Genomic DNA, 23,769 nt, shown 5'->3' with positions numbered 1-23,769 from the left:
CTTATTAAATTTATAAAACTATTATAACTTTAATAATATAAAAACTTTTAGAAAGTTATTAATAAGTATATAGAGAGAAAGAATTTATTTAAAATATTAGATTCTTTTAATTTCTAATTAATATAAATATACTTACTATAAATAATATTAAAATACTTAAAATAGGTTACTTCTAACTAACTTCTTTATAATTAAAACTATTAATATTAAAATAAAAGAATAATATAACTTAACTATTATTACTAAGAATTACTATAAACTTACTATACCTTTTATAAAGAGTATAATCTACTTATATACTAAAATAAGCTTATATATAAAAAGAGTTTTAATTTATTAAGTAGCAGTCTATTTACTCTAACTCTAAAATACTAATCTAAATAGTATTAATTTTCTATAACGTTTAAATAGATATAAACGCTATAGAAGCTAATAAGTTAGTTAAATCGTTTAAATAACAACTTATAGAAGCATAAACTAAATATAACTATAGTAAACCTATTTTAATTTTATCTACTAAACAATCCCCTTCTTTAGAACCAGGAGAACTGCCGGCAGACAATCGGAGAAAGAGAGGTAGACCAAGGCGCAGCGAAGGGACAATCCGCCTGCACAGATCTGAAAGGATTTCACCAGGATTTCCCCGGAACAACGGACAAGGGATTTCTCCGGGAAACCAAAGAGCTGCGTCCGTGCGTCCAGATCGATAGAGTGGATCGCCTCCTGGGGAAGCGCCCCGCCGCTCGCGCAGGCTAGCCGCTGGCCAATAGAACTGCACGGTCTGAACAGCGCCTTCCAAGAGCCTCAACACCACAACGGCAGGCACGACGACGCTGAACAGCTCTTTCCTCGAGAAATCTCCAGGAAAGAGCGCACCAAGCCCCACTTTTAGCGACGGCACGCCCTCTGCCTTTCACCTTTTTTTTTTACTTTTTTTTTCGACCGCCTACAACTTTTGTTTTTTCTCTTTCTTCTTCACCATCACCGGCCCGCGTTTCCCTCACTACAAGAAGGGAGCGCGCCCACGACACGGTCATTACTTTCGCCAAACCTCCAACGAGAGATGCCTCGTTTCCGTTTTGTCCCGAACCTCACAAACCAATTTCCGTCTAAAGATCATATTTACCGAACGAAGTATTACCCGTACTTTGCGAACAGCCGCGATCCCCGCGACCTCAGTTTTGAAGGCTACTTTCGCGCCATCTGCATCTACGGCGGCGAGGAAGAGCTGCTGAGAAACGGCAAGGTCGCCAAGTCCACGGTCGGCAGACTTCTGACCAACGACCCCGTCTGGGCCAACAATTTCCGTCGCCAGGCCGTTCAGCTGGGCTACTCCGATCCGGAGCGCTCGCAGATCCAGTACACCATCTTTTGGTCGCGCAATTACTTCGACACTTCGGAGGACCTAAACGTCGCTCGCCAAGTCTACCTAGAGAACCCTCAGCCGAACGTCGTTTTCGCCAAGGGCCACGAGACACTTCCAGTCCTCGAGAACTGGCCTGCCTGCCCAACTCTCTGGACGCCAGCCCCCGTGCCCGGCGCCCGCACCGCTAACCTCGCGCCTCAGACCTCGATTTCTGAGGAAGACCTCAACCGTTCCGCGGACGCTCAAGACTCTTCATACGAGTCGGATTTCTCGGAGATTTCCCAAGAAGACGACAACGACGAGCTCAGCATGGCTCCCCCTTCCACTGGCAACCGCACTCCCGGCAGTGCCCGCCTGCGCAACGCCCGCGGCCGGTACACTAAGGAGGAGGACATCAACCACCTTCTCGCTGTGGTCGAGTCGATCTACAAGGCTACTACAGACTTCACGAACAAGGACCTCGACCAGAAGAAGTATCACGACGTTCTCATGAGCCTCATCAAGAAGAACCCGAACGTGCCCGAGAAGCTGCGGGAGTCTCTCCTTGGCAAGGATATCCAGGAGATGAACGCGGAGGAGTACTCTGCTGCCCTCATAGAGTCAGCCAAAGCCTCCAGCAACAAGAAGCGGCGTTTCAATGAGATCGACGACACGCCTGTTGGCCGAGGTGTCCTGTTTCCATCCACGCCCCAGACCGCCGCCGCCGACAAGACCACCGAAGCCCCTAGCGCTTCTAAGGCCGCGCTCGACAAGATCAAGGAGAAGGACCGCCTTCTCGACTGGCAGCGACACTTAAACAGTGCCTTCCGCGACAACATCGCTTCGCTCCGTGCTCGAGTTGAACCCGACATTTTCCACCTCCTCCCTTGGGGCTCGGAGTTTCACCTCGTCGCGCTCGATTTCCAGGGCGTTCTCCACTACAAGCTGGTTGCAGTCACCCTGCACAAGATTCTCGCCGCCCTCCAAGACGCCCAGTCCCTTATGATCGACTTCACCCTCTTAGGCCTGGTTGACCTGCTTAAGAGCAACGTCCTTGTCGCTGAATTCTCCGTCCGCCGTACCAAGGACAACAAGCTGAGATTCTCCTGCGACGCCGACGACGAGGAGCTCATGAAGGAGGTCCGTGAGCAGAACATCGCTGACGAATCTTGGATGATGTTCGCCTCCTTCTCCTTCGGCCAGACCCAGGGCTACCCGGCCCTTCGCCGCACTTCGGCCGATGACGTGCTGGCCTGGGCCGCGATCAACAAGTCCCGCGAGGACTTCATTGAATTCCTGGAGATGACGGACGAGGAATACGATGACGGCATCGCCGCTATTTCTAGCAAGGCTAAGCCCAAGATGTTCACCACCCCCAAGAAGTGAACACATAAGGACTACGTCAAGGCGGAAGTTTGCACGCGGTGACATCGACGGAAGGGAGAAGCCTACGGGCCAGATTAGGTAGAGAGATACGGAAAGCGAAATGAGACAGATTTCGCAGGATTTGCTTTCTTTGGTGTTTTTTTTCTTTCGTGATTTCTACGTAGTTTTGCTCTTGGTATTTTCACCTATAAACCCTACCGCACTCTAATTCTCCCACATCGCTTCCCACGGCTAAGGGGGCCCAGCGACTTCGCTTACCCGCAGCGCTGACCTGGACGAACCTTTTCCCGCTCCTTCGCCGCAACTTCCACGCGAACCGTCTCTCGACAACGCCACCAGCAGGGCTCGTCGCCGAACCTCAGCCAGACCTACTATCAGAACCCTGTGAACATAGCGGAAACACCAGCATATGGCGCCTATCCCATGCTGGGTTTCTAGCTTCAACTATTGGCGTATGGTTCCAGATACAGCTTAAGAGTAGTGTTCAACCTTTCTCGCGTCCTCTAGATAGATATTCATACACAGCAGCTCCGCTTCCCTGCGCTAAAATCATTACTTCTCTCAACGGCGCAACTCGTCCTTCAACGCTTCCAAGATGAAACGAGACAAGAATCTGATCTAGAGAGTTCTGTCCTCAACAATCTCGATACTGAATTTTTCCCCAAGGCCTTTCTTATAGTCTGGTTCCTCATCGCTATACTTCAGCTCGTCGAAACGCACGAGAAATAAACAATCGTCGTCATATAAGGCGGCCCACCGCGTGTTGTGGATAAGGCAGTATGCGCCGATCTGTTGAAGTAGGAGTTCGCATCTGACGTCAAATTTCTCGCGACGCTTTCCCGCTAGTATGTTGCGAATCTTCTCAGCCGCTCTGGCAACTTTTTTCTCCGCCTTGGCCTCCAAGATCACCACTGTCTGCGTGGATCCATCCGTGCGAATCATGTCGATTTGACCGTCTGGCTTAAAGCCCTCTATCTCGTCGTCTCCAACATCGACATTAAGCAACTGTTGTTCTCCGAATTCGAGGACAAGATTCTGTCCTGCTTGTTGGTTAAGCTGGGGTAAATTGCGGGTGACTATCTCTGTGGCTGCATTTAGATAATGCAATTTAAATGACGTCTCGACCGTAGCTTCGCCATCATGCTTCCGCATTGGCGTCGCAGACATCAGCCAGTTTGTGGCAGAGTCGTCCAGTTGGGTGGCGTCAATCATGTCGGTGAAGTTATCGAAAAAACCGGCGGGAAATCGTTGGGGTTTTTTGGGAATCTTGACTTTCGCCTTAATCCATTTAGAGACGGAGGGATTTGTCGCGTTTGTCATCTTCACTTTAGTTTGAAGGCTTGGGAAAAAATTGCCGTAGTTAGTTCCATCGCCTCCTTCCAGCAGGTCTCTCCAGGAGAGGGACTCCACGGAGGACATTTTGTTACTATATGCATAAAGTCAGCGAATTGAAGAACATTGGTTACAAGAACATAAGAGGTATGTGATATCTTACTGCGTGCGAGAATGGTTCAGAGATATTGAAGGAAAAGAACATCTCAAGGTGCTAAGCATAAGACTAAAGATGTTAGGCATGCGCCAATCGCAGAGATCGGGCACAGGCCACATAGGCCCTAGGCCACACAGTATTTAGAAAGCCTCACACACAGGCTAGCAATACAGACTTCTTCATAATACCAACTATACCCCTCTACCTTTAGGCACTTCGCCTAATCTGCCTATAAGGCCACAAGGCCTCTAATAAGAGAGAATATATACAGTCTGTTATATTTATAGCGTTTAGCTCCCCCTTTTCCCCTACTTATATAGAAATATAAAAAAAGCTAATTCTATAGTAGAGTATATATTTTTAGTATTATATATAGAGTATATTAAGCTTATTACTAATACTTTATTATTTATTATTTATTATAATATTAGTTTTCCTAAGGAAATCTATAGGAAATATCTAGGAAATCTTCTAGAATTCTATATATAGTTTTACTAGGGATTTCTTAGGGAAATCCTAGGGAAATCCTTATTCTGTTTGCATGAGGAGATCAGGGGAAAATCCTAACCCATAGCATAACAATTGCCCCTCCACAAAAGAGTGAGTTTCGTCCACGAATCTTAACGCCAGCGAGCCTGACGGTTGCTGAGCGGCACTGAATTTGTGGTGCCTGGCTTTGGTCGCCATTCCGCTAGGGAAATCGTAGCGAAATCGCGGAGAAGCGGCAGCGGATGGACTATGCTAATTCGCAAGGGAAATCGCAGCGAAATTGCGGCGAAGCGGTGGCGATAGCGATCGTGCAAATTCGCGGGAAATTCGCGGGAAATTCGCGGGAATTCCTAAAACTTTACTACAGTGGGAATTAGGGTGAAGCTTACTAGGCTTTACTGCGATTAATAAGTCTGCTAAGTGTTACTATTATTATTATATTATTATTAATAACCTCTTTAGGTATATAAAAATAATAGCTTAGAATATTAATATATATATACTTTATACTTATAGAAATAATATAGCTATATATATTAATCTTATTAAATACTATATTTCTTAAAAAAAAGAAAACTATATCCTTAAGTATTATAATTTTCTATAAGCTATAAAATTAAAATATATAAACTTTTAGCTTAAGAACTAATAAGCTTTTAAATATATTTTATAAACTTAAAACTATTAGTTAGTATTAATAATATATTTAGCTTATTTAAGCTAAATAATATATAATCCTAGCTTTTTTTTAAAAAAAAAAGAGATTAAAACTTTATATTAACTAAGTTATAAAATATTTTAATAGTAGCTAAATTAACTTATATAAAGGCTTAATAATATAATATAACTTATTTTTAGGTAAATTATAACTAACTTAAATTATTTAAGTTTATAGTTATAATGTAGCCCCCCTACAAAAAGACTACAGCAAAATTCACCCTATACGCAGGCATAATTCTAGAAACACTATATAGGCACCTTAACCTATACCCTCTACTAATTAAGGAAAATAGTATAAAAACCCTATACGTTCTTACTAATAAGCAAACCCTCGCACAAAGTTGAACGCACGCCCTAGCTGAATAGACTAGCAGAATAGCAACAGCGCTAGCCGCGCAGCGTGGAGCTAGTAGCGCTGCACATAGTAGGGCTAATCACATCAGGGCTAAAGGGGTCACTGAGGCTCTCATAGCCTGGCGACAGCTTCGCTAAACCTTCCAGCGAGGTGCTATAAACGCTACTATAAGAGAGATAACTCCTCAACTAAAGAGGTCATAACGCCACCACATAAAAGATAACTCCTCAACTAAAGAGGTTATTAAAAGAGGTTCTCATAATTAGAAGTATAAAAACTCTGCTAGTATAAAGCTTTATACCTATCCCTCTTCCTCTTCTTCTTCCTTATTAACCTATAATAAATCCTAAAACTTCACTATATCTACACTATAAGAGATATATAAGAACGCTAATCCCCTATAAAGCACACCCTTCTATGAGGAAATAGCTAAGAGTATTGCTATATAGAATAATATCTATACGATAAATAAAGCCCTTAAATATAGTAAGTACTCTTTCGCTAATTAGTAACATATTATTAGGGTAGCTATAGCTAAAGCCCTTATAAATACCCCTAAAGGGGACCCTCTCTATACTATAATTAAAGCGATAAATAATAGCCCTAGATACCTCTATATAGAAGCTATATATATTTCTAGCTATCCTAAGGAGTAGCTCTTCTTTACATAAGCCCTCCGCAATACTAAAGTAGAGGCAGCTTAGGCTTAGACCTAGTAGGGCTTAAACATCAGTAAGTACGCCTTATACTAAACAGAGAGAGCGTTGCTAATAACAGCACAGCTGTGAAGGCGTCAGCTAGCTTAATTAAATAAGAAGACTGATAGTAGACAGCAAAGCAGTAATAGGGATAGTGTTAGTAGCGCAGGTGATACGCAAGAGAGAGAATAGGTCAATAGTTCAGTAGTCAGTAATTAAGTAATTAAGTAATCACAAACTACATCATTACCAAAGTAAAGTTAAAGATGGTGAAGTTATTAACGTGCATATATAAGTGCGGCTGAGGTTAGGAGAGATAGTTAGAGACTTAGGAGGTCGTCAGGTTACAATCATATGACTGAAGGCTGTATGTATTATCAGGAGGCATGGAGTTAGGAGGTCTGTCGCTCTAAGCAGGTAAAAATCACAGTGAACAGCCAGAGGCTAACTTAAATTATTTAATAAAAATAAACTAATATAATTATACTAGCTATTTAAATAACTATTTTTATTAAAAATAAAATAATAATTTATTAAATTTATTAAACTTATAGTTTATTATATTAACTATATATACTTCTAACTTTAACCTAAAGGGGAAATTTTCTACTAACTTAAAGACTTTTTAAATTACTTTAAACTTTATATACTAATAACTCTCTATATATATAATATATAAAAATAAAAATATACTAATTAATAGCTTTTATATTATATATAGGCGTAAGTAAAAAGATATAATATTATAATACCTCTTCTATAAGATTTCTAAAAGATTTCTCTAAGAAATTATTAGGAAATCTCTAGGAAATCTTTAAGAAATCTCTTAGAATTCTTTATATAGTTTTACTATAGATTTCCTAGGAAAATCTCAAGGAAATTTTTATTTATTTACTTAAGAGAATTAAAGGAAAATCTTAATCTATTATATAATAATTATATTATAATACTATAATATTATATATAATAATTAAATTTAATAATTTATTTATATTATTAAGTAAATTAATATTACTAATTATTAAAACTTAATTATTAAAATAAACTATATAAAATATTATAAAGTATTATTATTAACTAAAATAGTTAAAAAATAGTATATTATTAATTATTATAATAATTTCTTAAATTAATATAAGATAATAGTTATATAAAATAACTAAAATAATAGAATTTATATAAATATTTATTTAAAACTTTTAATATTTAATATAACTAAAGTATTCTATTAATATAAAAATATATAATAGAAGTTTTATAATTAGAATTAAATTAAGTTTCTTTTAATTTATATAAGCTTATAATTTTATAATAATAGCCTCTAGCTACTTATTATAATTTTTCTTTAGAACTTATATTATAATAACCTCTAACTTACCTCTTTAGCTAATAACTTACTAGTTATATAATTATTACTATCTCTAGCTTTAATCCTATTTCCCTCTATACGTATAGTTATATATACTATTATTATATTAGATAATCTTATTACTTTTAATATTACTTTAATAATAACTTTATAACTTCAACTTAATTTAATTACTATAAACTTTCTTTAACCTTTTAACCTTTCTTTTAACTCTTATATATACCTTCTATTATTAGACTTAGCTATCTTCTTTATAGCCTATACTTAGTTTAAGCCTTCTATTAACTAAGCTAATATCTTTATAGTTCTATAGTTATTAGTAATATTCTTAATATTATAGTTAAACTTAGTTAACTTACTAGCTATACTACTTTACTAAGGATATTATTAAAGTAAGTATAATAGCTAAGATTAGTAGTAAATATAGCTACTTCTTCTAATAAGATTTACTAAAGTAAATAGGTATAAGCTATAGCTATAATATTAGTTTTTAGGACTATAAAGTAAGATATAGCTATAGTTATCCTATCTATAAAGCTTTATAAATTAAAAGATATTATCTTACTAATTATAGTAAAACTAGCTTTATAATTAGTATTAATTTTAATATCTTAAGGTATACTTTAAATAAAGCTTTATAGTATAAAGCTCTATAGATTAAGTAAGATATAATATATTATAAAGTTATAAGAATCTAAGTAGTTTATTTATAGGAATCTAAGTAGTTTATATAATAAGGAATAAGCTTATAGCTTAGCGTAAGTAGTAATATCTTAAGTATATAGCTAAAATAAGCTTTTATATAGCTAACTTTATAAAGCTATCTCTATAAGTTATATAAATAAAGCTATTAACTTTATTAGTAATAAAGCTATTATTAATATAATATTAAAAGCTATAATAGTATATACGTCTAGCTTAGATACTTTTACTTATATATAGGTAGCTATAATTAAGTTTAATATAAGTAGTTATTTTAAGCCCTTAAGTATATATTATAATCTTTTTATTAGATAAAGTATTAGCTGAAGTGCTCTTATTAGATTTATCTACTATAAACCTTCTTATAAGGTAGGCTATAAAACTTCTTTAATATAATTTTATAATAATAAGTTTTTTCTTCTTTTAATTTTTTAAGTCTATATTAAATAATAGTATAAAGTAAAATATAATAAGAAATATATTTAAGAGGATATTAAATAAGATAATAATAAGATATATATTTTACTTTAGCTTAAATAGATTTATAACTAAGTAATTTTTATTTTCCTTTTTTCTTTTAAATTAATATTTATAATAAGTATAATCTATAAAAGTTAAGTAAGCTTTATAAGTATAACTATATAGTATTTAAGTAAGCTACTATATATATATTAGTAATCTAAACTTCTTTATAATACTAACTATACCTCTACTTTTAAGCACTTTACTTAATCTACTTATATAGCTAAAGGCTACTAATAATATTATTTAGCTTAATTAGATTAATATAAGTAAATTTTTAATTTTATACTTAAGCTGCTTCTACTAAAAATAGTAAAACTAGTTAAAAGTAAAGAAGTAGTTAATATAAGTAAAGCTTATAATAATATAATACTTATATATAAGCTATATAAATAAATATTAAAATAGCTAGCTATATAAATAAGGTAAAATAAATATTTTTATATTAATATACTTAACCTTACCTATAGTAATATAGATTATAATAATATAACTTTAATATATTATATAATTTTATTTGTTTTTAAAAACCTTATTTATTTAATTAGTATAAGCCTATAACTTATACTTATATTAGAATAATATAAGAAGTTAACCTTAAGAAAATATAAAAAGATATTATTATTATTAGTTTTATTTATAAAAAGTATTTAATACTAGCATTATTATCTAATACCTTCTAATTAGTATTATTACTTATAATCTCTATTATTATCTATTATCTCTAATTAGTATTATTATTATTTCTTAAAATTAAATAAGTATTATTATTATTATAATTATTACTATTATCTAACTACTTAGCTTAATACTTCTTATACTACTCTAATTAAGCTATATATATTATATACTCCTAGTTAATAAACTAAGAGTAACTTATTACTAAAAGAGTTTTTAAATAACTAGAAGTTTTAAATAAGAACTAGTGAAGTTTATATTAAAAAGTTATTTTAGTACTTTACTACTATTAAATAGTTTAATAAATTACTTTTACTACTGAGTAAATAGATCTTTTTTTAATATCTAGTTCTTTAATTAAACTAAAATAAAAATTCAAAAGAAATACTTTAAAAACTTATAAATATTCTAAAAAGTATAAAGAAAACTATGGTATTACTTAATCTACTATCTCTTTTAAAACTAAAACTTCTTATTAAAGTAACTTAATTAAAATGTTTACTTACTAACTAAAGTAAAAAAGCATAAAAAGTAATATAAAAACTCTATATAAACTACTACTTAGTTCTAATACTTATACTAATATAAGCTAAAACTTATTAGTATTTAGACTACTACTATTACTAAATACTTCTTTTTCTTAATTATCTAGAGGCACTAAGTAATAATATCTAGTGGCAGATTGCCCTATAACTTCGTCTTTTCAGCTGGGGTGGGATCTAAGTAATTATCGTCATTTGATTCCTCAGAGCAGATGGCTGGGGCTCTATTGAGGTTGACCCAACCCTCAGCAGGCTAGGTTTCCGCATCTTAGGTGAGGCTATTGATTGTAGCCTGTAAATCCCTGATCTTATCTTGCAGACTCTTCACAGCAGCATAGGAATAAGTAACGCGCTCCGTGATGTTGCATTGCTCGTTGTGTTTCTCGCAGGCTGAGCATTGGGGGACTCTCAGGTCACACTTTGAGCAGTCAATCGCTTGGTTCACCAGCTTCAGTAGAGGCGCTGGGGTTTCTCAAACCTTCACTTTTCGCGCGTGGCATCTGTTGCAGGCTTTAGAGACAGTGGGCGGGAATTGTGCATCCCATCTCGGATCCATCTGACGTCGAAGGCATTCGGTAGGTGTGACCAGTGAAGATGTTGCCTACTAACGCTGGAGGGGGCCGAGAGAGGTTTAAAGGACAGTGCAGAGAGTTACAGGGGTTAAATGAGTGTCGTCGCTGCTTTATTGCCGCTGTGTCAGTTATTGCAGTTGTTTGTGATGCAAACAAAAGCCTCCAAATTCATTAGGTGTGCTGAGTATAGTCTTGAAACATATGGCATATTCTGTCATAATCCGGCAAAAGAAATGCAGAACTTGTCTCAGGAGACCAGTCTCGACATCTCGAGGTTTTGATGCCTAGAGCGGCGAGAGAAATTAGCCCCTGCAACGAAGCTCTTTATCGAAGACCCCACTTGCCGTTATCAGTACCTAAGTACCTGATGCGGATTGACAGTGGGGTGTAAGTGAGGCATCTCGACGCCCGTTGCGTGTAGGTGAGAACTCTAGGAGGAATACACAGAAGTATTCGGAAGCATTTCGTTTTCAAGGATGAGAAAGAAAAAAGCATCAGACCCGTCGGTGCAACGCGCGTCCAACACAACTCCGCGTACCTAGCAACTGCAATCATCCCCTCCTCCACCAAAACCTGAGCTCATCGTCAACCTCACACAGCCAAGCATCTTTTACGACCAAACACCACATCAATACCCAATATCCCTCTGGAACACATAAAAATGGTAAGCCCGGCGGGAAGAATTGCCATTCTGGTTATTTTCATCACGCTGCTTCTCTGCGTCATCGCCTACTACGCCCGTCACCAAGTCCACACATTCGCCAAGTTGCTCGCCCAGCATCGAGCCCACAACAAGGAGCACGAGGGCACTGAAAACGAAGAGACTACGACAGTCACCGCAACTGCCACTGTCTAAGGTGAGTCCATTTTTGTTTTGCTAAAATTCACATGAAGCATCGAGGTGATCGTCCCATACCCCAGGAGATGTGGCTTGACCCCCTGTCCCAGGCCCAGGAAACACCATTCTAGCGTCGCACCAGCCACTGCGAATGCTCCACCAAAATTTCTATCGAGAGAGCTCTTGATCGACTGACTTCCCGGATACCCAGGACCACCAGCGCTCACCCACGACCACAGCCATTCAGTCATGATGGCGACCAGACGAGCCCTCCGCACGCCATTGAGCGCGCGCTCACTCTCCAACCAGTTCTCCTCCCCCCAATCGCTCTCCCGACCCTTCGCATACGCCTCCCGATCCATCAACACCAACTCCTCCGCCAATGGCACGAACAAGACGACACACTTTGGTTTCGAGACCGTCCCCGAGTCCGAAAAGGCCGACCGCGTCGCCGGCGTCTTCCACAGCGTCGCCGACTCCTACGATCGCATGAACGACCTCATGTCCTTTGGCTGGCACAGAGTATGGAAGTACGTCTTTTCCCCCTCCCTCTTCCTCTCTCCCACGACTAACACACATGCCCCCCAAAGGGACCACTTCGTCAACTCCCTCCAGCCGGGCTTCTCAGCAACCAACCCCCCGACCCCGCAACACATCCTCGACATCGCAGGCGGCACCGGCGACATCGCCTTCCGCATGCTGCACACGGCGCACAACATCAACCGCAACCCCGACGTCCGCGTCACAATCTCCGACATCAACCCCTCCATGCTCGCCGTCGGCCGCGACCGCTCAAAGTCCCTCCCGGCCTCCCAGCAGGCCGCCCTCTCCTGGCTCGAGGCCAACGCCGAGAAGCTCCCCGACGGCGCCGTCCCCGACAACTCCGTCGACCTCTACACCGTCGCCTTCGGCATCCGCAACTTCACAGACATCCCCGCCGCCCTGCGCGAGGCCCACCGCGTCCTCAAGCCCGGCGGCGTCTTCGCCTGCCTCGAGTTCTCCAAGGCCGACGACTACCCCCTCTTCAACGCCGTCTACAAGCGCTGGTCCTTCAGCGCCATCCCCCTCATCGGCCACCTCGTCGCCGGCGACAGGGACAGCTACCAGTACCTCGTCGAGAGCATCGAGCGCTTCCCCAGCCAGACTGAGTTCCGCGACATGATCAAGGACGCCGGCTTCGTTGTCGCCGGCGACGGCTACGAGAACCTCACCGGTGGCGTCGCAGCCATCCACAAGGGCATGAAGCCCATCAAGGCGTAAGCGGGAGGCATGATGACGTGAGGAGGATAGAGAAACGAACGTGGTCTGAAATCGGGGAGGCAGACGTGTACAATGCTGAATCTGTACTAATAAAAAAAGAAAGAAACGATGCTGCTTAGACGGTGCGGCTATCAGATAGACTCCCTACACACAAGATGAATGTAAATGAGATGGCCCCTGGCCTTGTACAATACCTTGGACATATCCGGTGACCACTGATGGCGTGCAGATTTCACAGACTGACTGTTATCGCATCACAGGTCAACGGCAACAGGACCTCGGTCGCAACAAAGGACCAGAATACATTAGACAGCATGAATTGCCTCTATCTGAAGCCCACCAGACCATAGTCTACCTCACCATCATCATCATGAAAACGGACGACAGGGGTAAATACTAAATCTGGCTTTTCTCTCAACTCCACCGAAGCCGTAAAGCCTTTTATTTCTCATCGATGAAGAACTCCTAACATGGAAAATGGGAAGCTGAGCCGAAGACCAACATCCCAAACCGAGAGACCTTCCCCACCTATTCATCTCATTAAGGTACGCGTACAAGAATTGGTAGCACTTATTTTCTTTGCCCCCCCCCCCCCTTTCTCCCTTCATAACCGAAAAAGAATAATCGTGTCCTTCATTCCCCTGTCTTCGAGGGGCCAAACTTGACCATTAAGGCTGCAAGGACGTCATTAGCCTTGGACAGACGGCGGCGCTTCCCCGATTCCGAGGAGCAAGTGCCGCCCTCCGCAGCACTCTTATCAATGACTCTGAGAGAAGAGTCCTACTCCGCCGGTGTGGCGGGGCCGGGGGCAGGTGAAGCTCCACCATCACCCTTGAGTCCACCTCGACCACGGCCGCCACGTCCCCGGTCGCCTCCACGGCCGCCTCGACCACCTCCACGGCCACGGCGGTTGCTCTCAGAGTCACTGGCTCCACCGGCACTACGGTAGCCACTGCCAGTGTTGGCAGAGTTACTGCCGCCTCTGCTGCTTCCCCAGTTGCCGGCACCGCCACGGGGCTGGAACTTGGTCTCGCGGTGCTGGAACACCTTGACAAGGGGACGAGAGCGGTCTTCCTGGGCACGGGTCTTGAGGTCCTCGGGCAGGCTGTTGAGGGCGGCGTCACGGTCTTCGACAGTCTTGAACTGAACCACCTTGTTCGAGTTACCCCACTTCTCAATCTTGAGAATCTTTGCCTTGTGTTCACCATCGAAGAGATCGCGCGTCTGCTCTTCGGAGCTGACATTCATAATGAACAGTCCGATGATGTCTTGAGCGGGAGTCTTGGGTGCAGGCGAAGAGACGGGGTCAGGGCCGTGGGCTGATCCGTTGGCAGCCGCAGGCGCGGGACGCTCGTCCTTGGGGGGCACTGCGGGCGGTGCAGCAGCGGCCGCAGGTTGAGGGGTAGCAGGCTTAGCAGGGGGAAGAGGTGTGGCGACAGCAGGCTTGGGAGGCGCTTGGGATGAGGGTTGTCTGCTGGTAGGAGGGGGAGCTGTGCTTTGGGTCGAGGGCGGGGCGGGAGCTGGAAGGTTTCCGGGAGCTCCAGCTGGGGCCGAAGCCGGGACAGGCGCCGCCGTCTTAGCACCCCTATGTGAGAAGTTGAAGCCCTGCGCACGCATCTCGGTTCCGATACGGCCGTCTTGGATCTCAAGAACCAGGTAGCCGAAGGCGGCATCTGCGAGGTTAAAGTTCCACATGTTCTTGAAGGCGCTCTCGTCGACCTGACCGAGCTGAGCTTGGCCAGCGACGGGTCCGCCGAAGGGGTTGCCACCAGCGGCCGTGGTAGGCATCTTCTCGACAATCTGGAGGGCGTTCTTGAGCAGGTTCTGCTGAGCCTCGTTCTGGGAGATGGCGGGCTCGACCTCACCCTTGACAGTCTCCCAGACGTCGTTGAAGGAGGCCTTGGAGGCGGCAAGCTTGCCGCGGTAGTGGTCGAGGGTAGGGTTGACACTGAATTCGTTGTAGGAGCTGCCATAGCGGAAGTGAAGACCGGCGGAGATGGAGAAGTCAGCCTTGAGGGTGACGGAGAGCTGGTTCAGGATACCCTCACGGGCGGGAGAGGCGTGGGTGACGAAGACGCGGGTTTCGGTGGGGTCGTAGACACGGTGGGCAGTGTCGACGAGCTCACCCATCTGCAGGAGAGTGGTCCACATGGTGCCCTGGCCTCCGGCAATGGTGGTCCTACCTTCACCGTTGTCGAAGAGCTTGTGCATGACGACAGCACCGCCAAGACCCAACAGACGGAGCTTCACTCCGCCAATCTCCAGGAGCATCGATCGGGCCTCGTCGATGATGTGCAGGTTGTGAACCTTGTACTCGCCGGACCGGAACTTTTCGAGAACGCGCACATCTTCGCAAGCACCCCATACGGTGTATACGGGAACATCGAGCTTCACCTCGCCGCTCAGAAGCTGAGACAGCTGGGAGAGGGGGAGCTCGTGAGGCGCGAATCGGCTCTTGACTGGACCGGGACCGCCCTGTTGAATCTGCTTCTTGATATCCTCGTGGATCAAAGGCGAGTACTGAGCAACATGCTTAAGGGTCCTTGGCACCAATGTCAGAATGACAACGGTCGAGTGTGGATTCGCGGAGGGGTCCTTACTTTTCAGCGATTCGCTCCAGGGAGGTGTCGTCGTAGAAGCCAAAGTCGCCAGTGTGGATGATGTGGTCGGCTCGTGCTTGTTGCGCCAGGTCGTTCAGAGATCGGAGGTTGCCTGTGAAGATTAGGTCAGATTGAAGCTCTACAGGGGGAGCGGCTCGGCCCCGTTTGGTGGGATGGCAACGAACCTCGGACGTCAGCTATGCACAGGACACGGATTGGGCCAGTCTGGAGAACGCGACCCTGGTTGGGAAGGAGCGGCGCGGCGCCGGGGTTGATGGAAGAAGCTCCGTTGGGCATGTAGCCTGGGTTGTTGTTGTATGGACGAGGCTGAAGGGGCGATGACATGTTAGCACGTGTCTGCGGAGGGACGGAGAGAAGCTATCGACGCCCCCAGCTCCGACGACATGGCAGCGCGACAGTGAGAGCAATGACGCAAACGAGGAGCGCAACGACAGCGGGCGGTGTCTGACGAGCTGTTTCGTCCCCGGCAGATGACGATGAGGTAGGACGAGAAGGGGAACTTACAGCAGCCATGCTAGGTGGTTGTCCAGGTAATCGCGAGATGAAGTCGGGACTGGAGACTGATGCTGGAGGAGGGGGCAGATCGGTTGGGATCGGGGGGTTTCGTAAGCGTCTGGACCGGGTGCTCGGGTCGGGAGGTCGAGGGAGGGGAGGTTTTGGGTATCAACGGAGATGGAAATGAGGTTGGAAGGAGCAGACGGTGATGTTTGCGACGGAGAAAAGAACAAGCTCCCCTTACAAGGCTGGTGATATTTTTCTGGAGGTCAAGGTAGGGAAAAGTGCCAGGTGTAGGTGGAAGCAACGAACGGACGAATTGGCGCCCTGCCACAGGAGGCTGCCCTTGCCCCAAAGGGTTTAGCGCGGCTGGACAGAGCCGGCAGGGGCTAGAATTGCTCCTTCCGCAGAGCACCCGCCGCCCGCCTTGGACGTCTTCCAGGTTGTTTCCCGTCTGGAGCGGACAGCGGGACGCACCTACGCTGGAGAGCGCTGGCCACCTCCAGGCACAGCAGCGGGGCTCAGGCAGCGAGCCCGCCTTCCTGGTTGCGCGCGAATAACCTACACCAGCCCGCCCCAAGCTGGACCTCTCAGGGAGAGACACATGCACATCCCGACGTCAGGAGCTACCTCACCTAGGTCTCAGCTCACTTCTTGCACAGGATGAGGCTGCAGTCTCTCACTTTTCAATGACTCCATCTACAGCCTGTCTCATGGCAGACAGTGATGGCATAGGCAGAATTTCTTCATCCTCTTCACCTCACAGGCGTGGTTACAAACATCTCACGGATCTGGGCGAGACCCCTCACAACAACATCATCCATGAACGTCTCGGGTAGGAGCAGCGATATCCCAACGACAACGACGACCGAAGAGCGAGAGATCCACCGTATGCTGTGCAACCTTGAACTGATTCTTCTTCCCTGCGCCTCTCAATGGAACCTAGGTAGCCTCCAAAAGATCCGCCGCTATGCTATCTGTGTACATGTGCTTCAACAAACTCCTCCACCCACCACGATAAGCCGGACAGAATAGTAGATGTGATGGGATATAACATGACGGAAAAATGGAGGCTGCGCAAAAACTTCTCGAAGCAATCGACGCAGTCCTCTTTTGAATATATGACGCACTCGCACCCCCGCAAACTCCGCCATATGCACACACATTTGGATTATACAGAGCCACAGACCAAGATCGCACTCCCGGCCTGCATCTGGCGGGAGCGTGTCCTCGCTTCGCAGCTTCACTTGCCTTGCTCAGGCGCCAGGATTACCACATGTCGTCTCGTCCATCACCGCGGCGTCTGCCGTCGTCACCGGCATCCCGCCCGTACTGATCGTGATAATACTGCTTGCCAGGCTGGGCATCGTAGCTATCAGGGCCGTCATAGCCATCGCCGCGTTGCATGTCGACGCCATGATCGTACTCGTAGATCTGAGCGTCGTCGACGTAGTCCACCTCGTCATGAGGATGGTCGCCATATTGGTTATCGCCCTGTTTTGTGTCAGTTTGAATCCCACATGCAAGCTTTTGGTTCAACTCACGCGATGGTAGTCAAAGTCGTACTGGCCCTCCTGATCTTCAGCCTCCTGAGCCTGCTGCATCTGCTGTTGTGCCAAGTATTGCTCCTCCTGCTCCTTGCGCCGGCGCTCCTCCTCCAGCCGCCTCTGCTGCGGCGACTGCGGGACTTGCATCTGGGGGTGCATGGCTTGCACAATGGCAAGGTAGTTGTACATGAAGTTGCTGAGCAAGACCTGACTCATCAACGACCGACGCGGGTTCGCGAGTTTAATGTGAGCCATCCGATAAATCGCTCTTTCCTCAAGTAGCGGGAATCTGGTCCAGTGGTAGTCCACATCGGGCTTCAAGGGCCTGTACGGCACCTCTTCCGACACGCGCAGATGCTGGTTCTTCTTGCTGCTGCTGTCCTTTTCGCTCTTCTTCTTGCCACCGCCGAAGAGACCCGAGAACAAGCCTCCTTCCTTCTCTTTCTTGGATTCTGTCTTGCGGCTTTCCTTTTTGCGCTCCTCGGCGAGCTTATTGTCGACGTTGTCACGATCCACAATGATGCTCTCTCTGCCCTTGACGCCATCGATCGAGTTCTGCAAAACGTCCAGTCGCGCATTGTCCTGTGTCTTTTCTCCAGAGTGCTTCTTCTTCTTCTCCTCTTCCTTCTTCTTCTTATCCTTGTCATCACTGCCGCCCTTGAGCCATTTGGACCATCCGCCCGACGACTTTGACGAGGAGACACTTGCAGAGTCATCGTCTCTCTCTTTGCGCAGCTTTCCCCCAGTCCGCTTCTCTTCTGGCTTCTTCTCCTCTGTAGGTAAGGTGGGAATGAATGTCAACGTGTCAGTACGGTTAGCACCGCTGCCAGGTAGAGATGACGGGTGAGAAGACATGTCATTCAGGCTTTGGCTAGAAGCGTTCGCTTGCTTCATTATCTGCGGCTGTTGCTGCTGCGGCGATTGCGGCATCGTGGGCGTTGTCGGGCTTGGGGCTGAGTGCGCACTCTGAGCCGAGTGAGAGCTTTGCACCGAGTGAGCTGAGCCGGGACGCAGGTTTGAACGAGCCGGAGGCTCCTCCATAGACTGTTGGGATAGAGCCGGAGCATTGGCATGTTGCGACGAGGACGACCGCTGAGGGAATTGCTGGCGCTGGGCGTTTTCTTCAGTGACAGGCGACTCGACAATGGAGGGGACTGGCTGTCTCGTGTCTGCTGAGGCCGAGGACTTCCTTGTAGGGTGCTGCTGAGGCTGTTCGGAACGTGTGTTGGTGGGAGACACGGGCTCCTCGATCTCAGATGACGTTCCATCGGAGCCGGCCTGTGCTATGGGCGAGTCCTGGGAGAACTTGTGCTGCCGTCGTACAGAGCGGTTTGGACGGGAGAAGTTCTCCGACACAGGCTCCGACTGTTGGCGAATGTGAGTGGGCAGCTTGGGCACATCGGGCACATCGCTCGGCAGAGGCGGGACACTATCCGCCGAGTCAGAAGAATCCATGTGCCCGTGGCGACTGGCGACGCGTTTTGAGAAGGGCAATCGGTCTCCGGATCGGACGCTTCCGTTCTTTCGGTACGTCGTCCGTGTCGAACGGCGGAGTCCCATGCCCGGGGCAACTGGCAGGATCGGCATGTCTTCGGCGCCACCTTCCGACTGTGTCTCCTTGGAGAGCTTTTGTACTACCTTGGAAGGGTCCTTTACAAGTTCGCTGAGGTCCAGTTCGGGAGTCGAGTAATCTCTGAGGGAGCTCTTCCGCGAAAGCCTCTCGGCGCCGTCAATGTAGCTGGCCCCTTCTCTGGTGTCTGAAGCATCAATGCGTCTGGATAGCATGCTCTTCTTTCGTCTCAACCCACCACCGGAGTCACTCCGGTCAATGCTGCCATCGCTGGAAATAAAGGACTCCCCTGACCGGCGTTTAATAGTATTGACTCTGTTTTCCAAAAAGTTCTTGAACTCTGACGGCGCAAGCTCGGGATGCACAGCTGCGGGCACCCACAGCAGTCTCGAAGGATCGTTCTCGTCGTCGTCTCCAGTTGGGGCAATAGGGGGCATAGGCATGAGGGAGAGGCCCGAGAACGGCAGCATGTCGGGGTCAGCATTATTGCCCACATCCATAGACATACGTCTCAGGGCTTGCAAGTTGCTCAGTTCCTGCGCGATGTCGTTCGGGTTCTCGATGTTGCCAAGGGGAAACTGAGAGGACTCGTTCTTGACGTCCCGCAGAGAGAGGGGGGGCGACTTGGGACCATTCTGTTCGAACGACATGCTTCGCTGGCTAGGAGAGCGCGTAGGCAACGTCTGGGACTTTTTCAGGGTCGGAGTGCCGTTTGGTGCCATATTCAACCCCGTCTTGTCAGAAGCCGAGCGTATCATTTGCCTGCGCGGATCTTCCTCGATGGGCTCTGGCTCGGGCTCGTACTGGTCAGAGTATTGACCCAGCATGCTCATGCGTTGGTCGTAGTTGTCGTCTCCGTAGAGGGTCCCAATAGCCTCAGTCACATGGTGACTGGGGTCTGAAATTGACAGCTGGCTGGCATGACCGCGTCGACTCGCAAAGCTGCCACCAACATCGGCGCGGGGTCTAGATGAGGTCTGCATAAGGGGCAACGGGTTAGCGACGACTGTGATATGGAAGAGGAGCGCAGAGCCACGAGCCGGAGCGGCCGAGACTGCCGTCAGGTGGTGAAGATGGAGAGCAAGTGACAAAAAGTCTGGACGACAATCAAGGAGCCTCCAAAGTGCTGAGTATCGGAGCGAGGGTTCGTGGTAGTGGGCGACGCACCATCATCTAGAAAAGTGAAAGACCCGCAGGGAGGCCGAAAAGCCAGCGATTCCCTTGAAAACACCACTTGTCTGGCAAGTATCTCGTTCTGAAAGAGTTTGTCGGCAAGCTCTCATCTGTCTGGGGTAGGTGGTAGCATAGGCGCGGCGAGACTCGGGGAGGAAACGAGGGTCGAGGGGGCGAGTTGTTGTTGCGGGTTGGGATACAGATACATGTATCTATTCCAAGGTTGGTCGCGGTGGTCGGGATCGCATGCGAGGGTTTATTGGAGCGGTGCGCAGGTGCCCGGGGTGTACGTGACTGGCGATAAGGATGGAAAGACTGGAGTAGTCGACCGTTGCGAACGAGAGAAAAAGCAAGCGGTAAAAGACTGTTGGGAGCGCGGAATAGGCGAGGACAAGGACAGAACAGGCCAGGACGGGGCACGTCGTCACGGCGGGTAGACGGTTGGCGTGCTGCTGCTGTGCTTGTTGTGGTTGTGTTGTAGGAGGTAATAGTAGCAATAGCACTGGCCGTGGCAGCAGGAACCGTAAGTGGTGGTGGTGGTGGAGGATGTAATGAATGGTGGTTGGCGGTTGTCTAGTTTTTGGTGGTGGCCTCCATAGGTCTAGGTACGGATACAAAGTAGGTAGGTAGGTACGAACGACGAGATGGTAGTAGATGCCCAGTCCCTTGCCGACCGCTGCTTGTTGTTCCGCCGTCCAGTCTTTTTTGGGTTTTCGGGGCCTTGGGACTTGACTTTGGGGTCCAGGTGGTGGTAGGAAATGTCTTGGGAGAATGGGATTGGGATTTCCGTTCGGGCAGTGCAGGCGCTGGTGCAAGTCAATTCCACCACCCCCTACTGCCGGTGAATGTACTCGGAGAACGGACAGAAGACACAGAGCGAGCGAGAACGATGGACAGGCCGGGAAAGCGGCGCTACCAAGGTCGAGGTCACGTCGTGGAGATCAGGTACTTGGGCCGCCAGGTAGCTGGATACCTTCTGCAAATAGGTACTCGCGCCAGAGGGCCAGACCGACCCCTGACGATGGGCGGTCGCGGGCTGTCGCGGGTAGGCGGTCTGCTGGGACCAACCAGATGGAGGCAGCGGGCAACAAGTACCGAGTACAAGCCAATGGCAGCGTCAGGCATGTACTCCAGCGTGAGGAGCGCCACCCAGACTGCATTAGCGCAATCAAACTGGGTGCTCGCTGCTTTGCAAAGCGGCCAGTCAAAGTGGTCTGCCGCGAATGGGCGCCTCCCTGTCACGTGCCCTGTCTGCCTGCTACTGGTCCGTCACTCGTCACTGCTGCCTCTGCCATCTGGTGAAGGTACTTTTTGCAAGTGCGTGCTCGTCCTGGTTTTTGAGTTGGTCTTGGGGAATGACTAGCAGGGCCGGCACTAAGGAATACCTTAGTACAGATTGATAGCGCGCCATGGAACAGGGAGAGAAGACCAACAGAGCAGAGCAGTCTTGGTCCTTCTTCTGCCTGCTTTCTTTTTTCCTTTTTTTTTATGAATCGATAGAGGCCATGGCGCGAACCGAGGAACGAAAGAGGAAGGAAGGACGGCGGGAAGGGATGCAGACGCTTGAAGCAAGCAAGCACTCCCACGCTGGAGACGAACGACGAATTGCCTTTCACTCATGCAGCTGGCACATTGCAGTCAGTCAGGCACCGGCTCAGGTACACCACATTGATTGATGGACTGCCCTCCTCGGGTCTGTGGCCTGAGCTAAATCCGTACCGTCCGTTCCCTTACGTACATCATGGGGACAGAGCCCCCTGGCTGCGGCTTGCGAACTGACTGGCTGCCGTTATGCCATGCCCATGGAGAACATGCAAAAGCGAACGAAGGAACCGGGGGCCGCCAGTGACACGACACGACAAGACACGACGCGCGACAGTCATCAACGGAACATGACTGACAACCGCTGCCTCATTTAAAAGAACTTCGTACCGCACATTACGCTCCCAAGCCAAGACCACACTGACACCGGATGACGAGGCAAATCAACTGCCTCCGGCTGACTCTACTCTGAAAGCCAGATGGCGACCCCAGGGTTCGGATATTTGAGTGGGCGGCGGTGGTGGTGTTGGCATGGATGATGCACCGCACAAGTCGTTCCATCAACGCCGTCAAAAGAAGAGACCAGAGGAACTCTGCTTGCACAATCCGGCGCTCGGCCGTGAAACAAGAAAACGAGATACGAAGTCTACACTTTTTCTGCACGCGTCCTTCTCTAACCTGAGCTGAATCCGAAGCTGCTCTCTCCCCAAAGCATCTCTCGCGCCCCTCACTACCACGACCAACTTCTGGCCCGCGCAAGGGACACCCGACCAAAGAAAAGAAGCTCATGATGTGCAACCGGGACCAACGTCACTGGTCCTCTATTTGCGGAAGCTTCTGCCATGTATCAAGTCCCGACTTAGCCTCTGCGGCGACGCATGGAATCGATGCCTCTCTTCAGCCGATATCTCTGATGGCACCGCTTTCTCGCCTTTCGGCCCAGCTCTTGGTCGCCCATCGAAATGACATCGAAACAGCATCGGGTGTCGCTGCGGGCTGCTACCGAGAATCGAGACTAACGCGGCCCCCATTGGTGCCAAACATACGGGGTCCATCCCAGACCACCAACCTGGCCCGAGGCAACCCCCCAGAATAACTCGTCGCTTTATGCCAGGGAACAGCACCTTTCTCCTCAGCCAAGGACGTGCCTCCTCTTCATCATCGGGTGCTGCCCGCGGATTGACTGGCGTGACTGGTCGAGTTCGGAGTGGGAGGAGTCACTCGCCGCCAGCGCAGTCTTCCGAATCGAAGGGTTCCTTGAATTCCTCGACTTCTCCGGGGCTTGAGGCTCGAGGAATGTTACCCACAGGCATGCTGGGTCTGATGGTCGACCCCGGTGTTCCATGTCCTTCTCGAAGAATTGCACGCTGGGGCGGAACTGGAGACGAGGGGCTGGAGGCTTCACGCCAGCGCGCTGAAGACTGGCCACCTCTTGGCCTGTGGACGTGGTGGTGGCCCGACGGCCATGTCACCAGTCACCGCCTCGGGCCCCTATTCACCACCGGCGCTGCCGGCCGTCGTCTCCGTACCCTCGGGGTCATCTCCCAGACTCCCACTTTCGCCCCTTGAGCCCCTTTGCGACCTTGGGCCCGGGGGTCTCTTTTGATTTCAAGGCCTAACCAGCCCTGTATCCACTGCGCCAGCCCAGGCCGACCTGAATCGGTAATCTCATTTTAAACACCGAGGCCTCTTCCACTGAGGTGGTCTCTGAGTGCACAACCTCCCGTCTTTTATCCGCATACTATGAGGTGCCCGCCCCTGTTCGCCATTGCATCCAACGGCGAAGCGCCCTAGCCGGCTCTGAAAAGACCAACTTGTGGAACAGCCAACCAGAGGCCGCCCAGCTGCGATCGCAG

General features: G+C 47.2%; 3 protein-coding genes across 3 annotated transcripts; 1 reads left to right on the top strand and 2 right to left on the bottom strand.

Moving 5' to 3' along the window:
- Positions 1-11,957: 11,957 nt before the first annotated feature.
- Positions 11,958-12,965, top strand: CGCS363_v002301 (2-methoxy-6-polyprenyl-1 4-benzoquinol methylase; the record flags this gene model as incomplete). The annotated part of the gene is made up of 2 exons (XM_036634150.1): positions 11,958-12,235; positions 12,296-12,965. 2 exons carry the CDS (start codon positions 11,958-11,960, stop codon positions 12,963-12,965), a joined length of 948 nt encoding a protein of 315 aa, XP_036500538.1.
- Positions 12,966-13,745: 780 nt separating this feature from the next.
- On the bottom strand, positions 13,746-15,910 carry CGCS363_v002300 (Uncharacterized protein; the record flags this gene model as incomplete). Its single annotated transcript, XM_036634149.1, has 3 exons — positions 13,746-15,507; positions 15,566-15,677; positions 15,751-15,910. 3 exons carry the CDS (start codon positions 15,908-15,910, stop codon positions 13,746-13,748), a joined length of 2,034 nt encoding a protein of 677 aa, XP_036500539.1.
- A 1,440-nt stretch (positions 15,911-17,350) lies between these two features.
- Positions 17,351-20,181, bottom strand: zds1 (the record flags this gene model as incomplete). Its single annotated transcript, XM_036634148.1, has 2 exons — positions 17,351-17,575; positions 17,626-20,181. The coding sequence occupies 2 exons, from the start codon at positions 20,179-20,181 to the stop codon at positions 17,351-17,353; spliced, it is 2,781 nt and encodes a 926-aa protein (XP_036499666.1).
- Between the last annotated feature and the right edge of the window lie 3,588 nt (positions 20,182-23,769).

Source organism: Colletotrichum siamense (assembly GCF_013390195.1).
Source record: "Colletotrichum siamense strain Cg363 chromosome Unknown KSG_Cg363_contig02, whole genome shotgun sequence".
In the NCBI taxonomy this organism is placed as follows: domain Eukaryota; kingdom Fungi; phylum Ascomycota; class Sordariomycetes; order Glomerellales; family Glomerellaceae; genus Colletotrichum; species Colletotrichum siamense.
The sequence above is the reverse complement of the archived record's forward strand: the minus strand, read 5'-3'. Positions and strand labels throughout refer to the sequence as shown.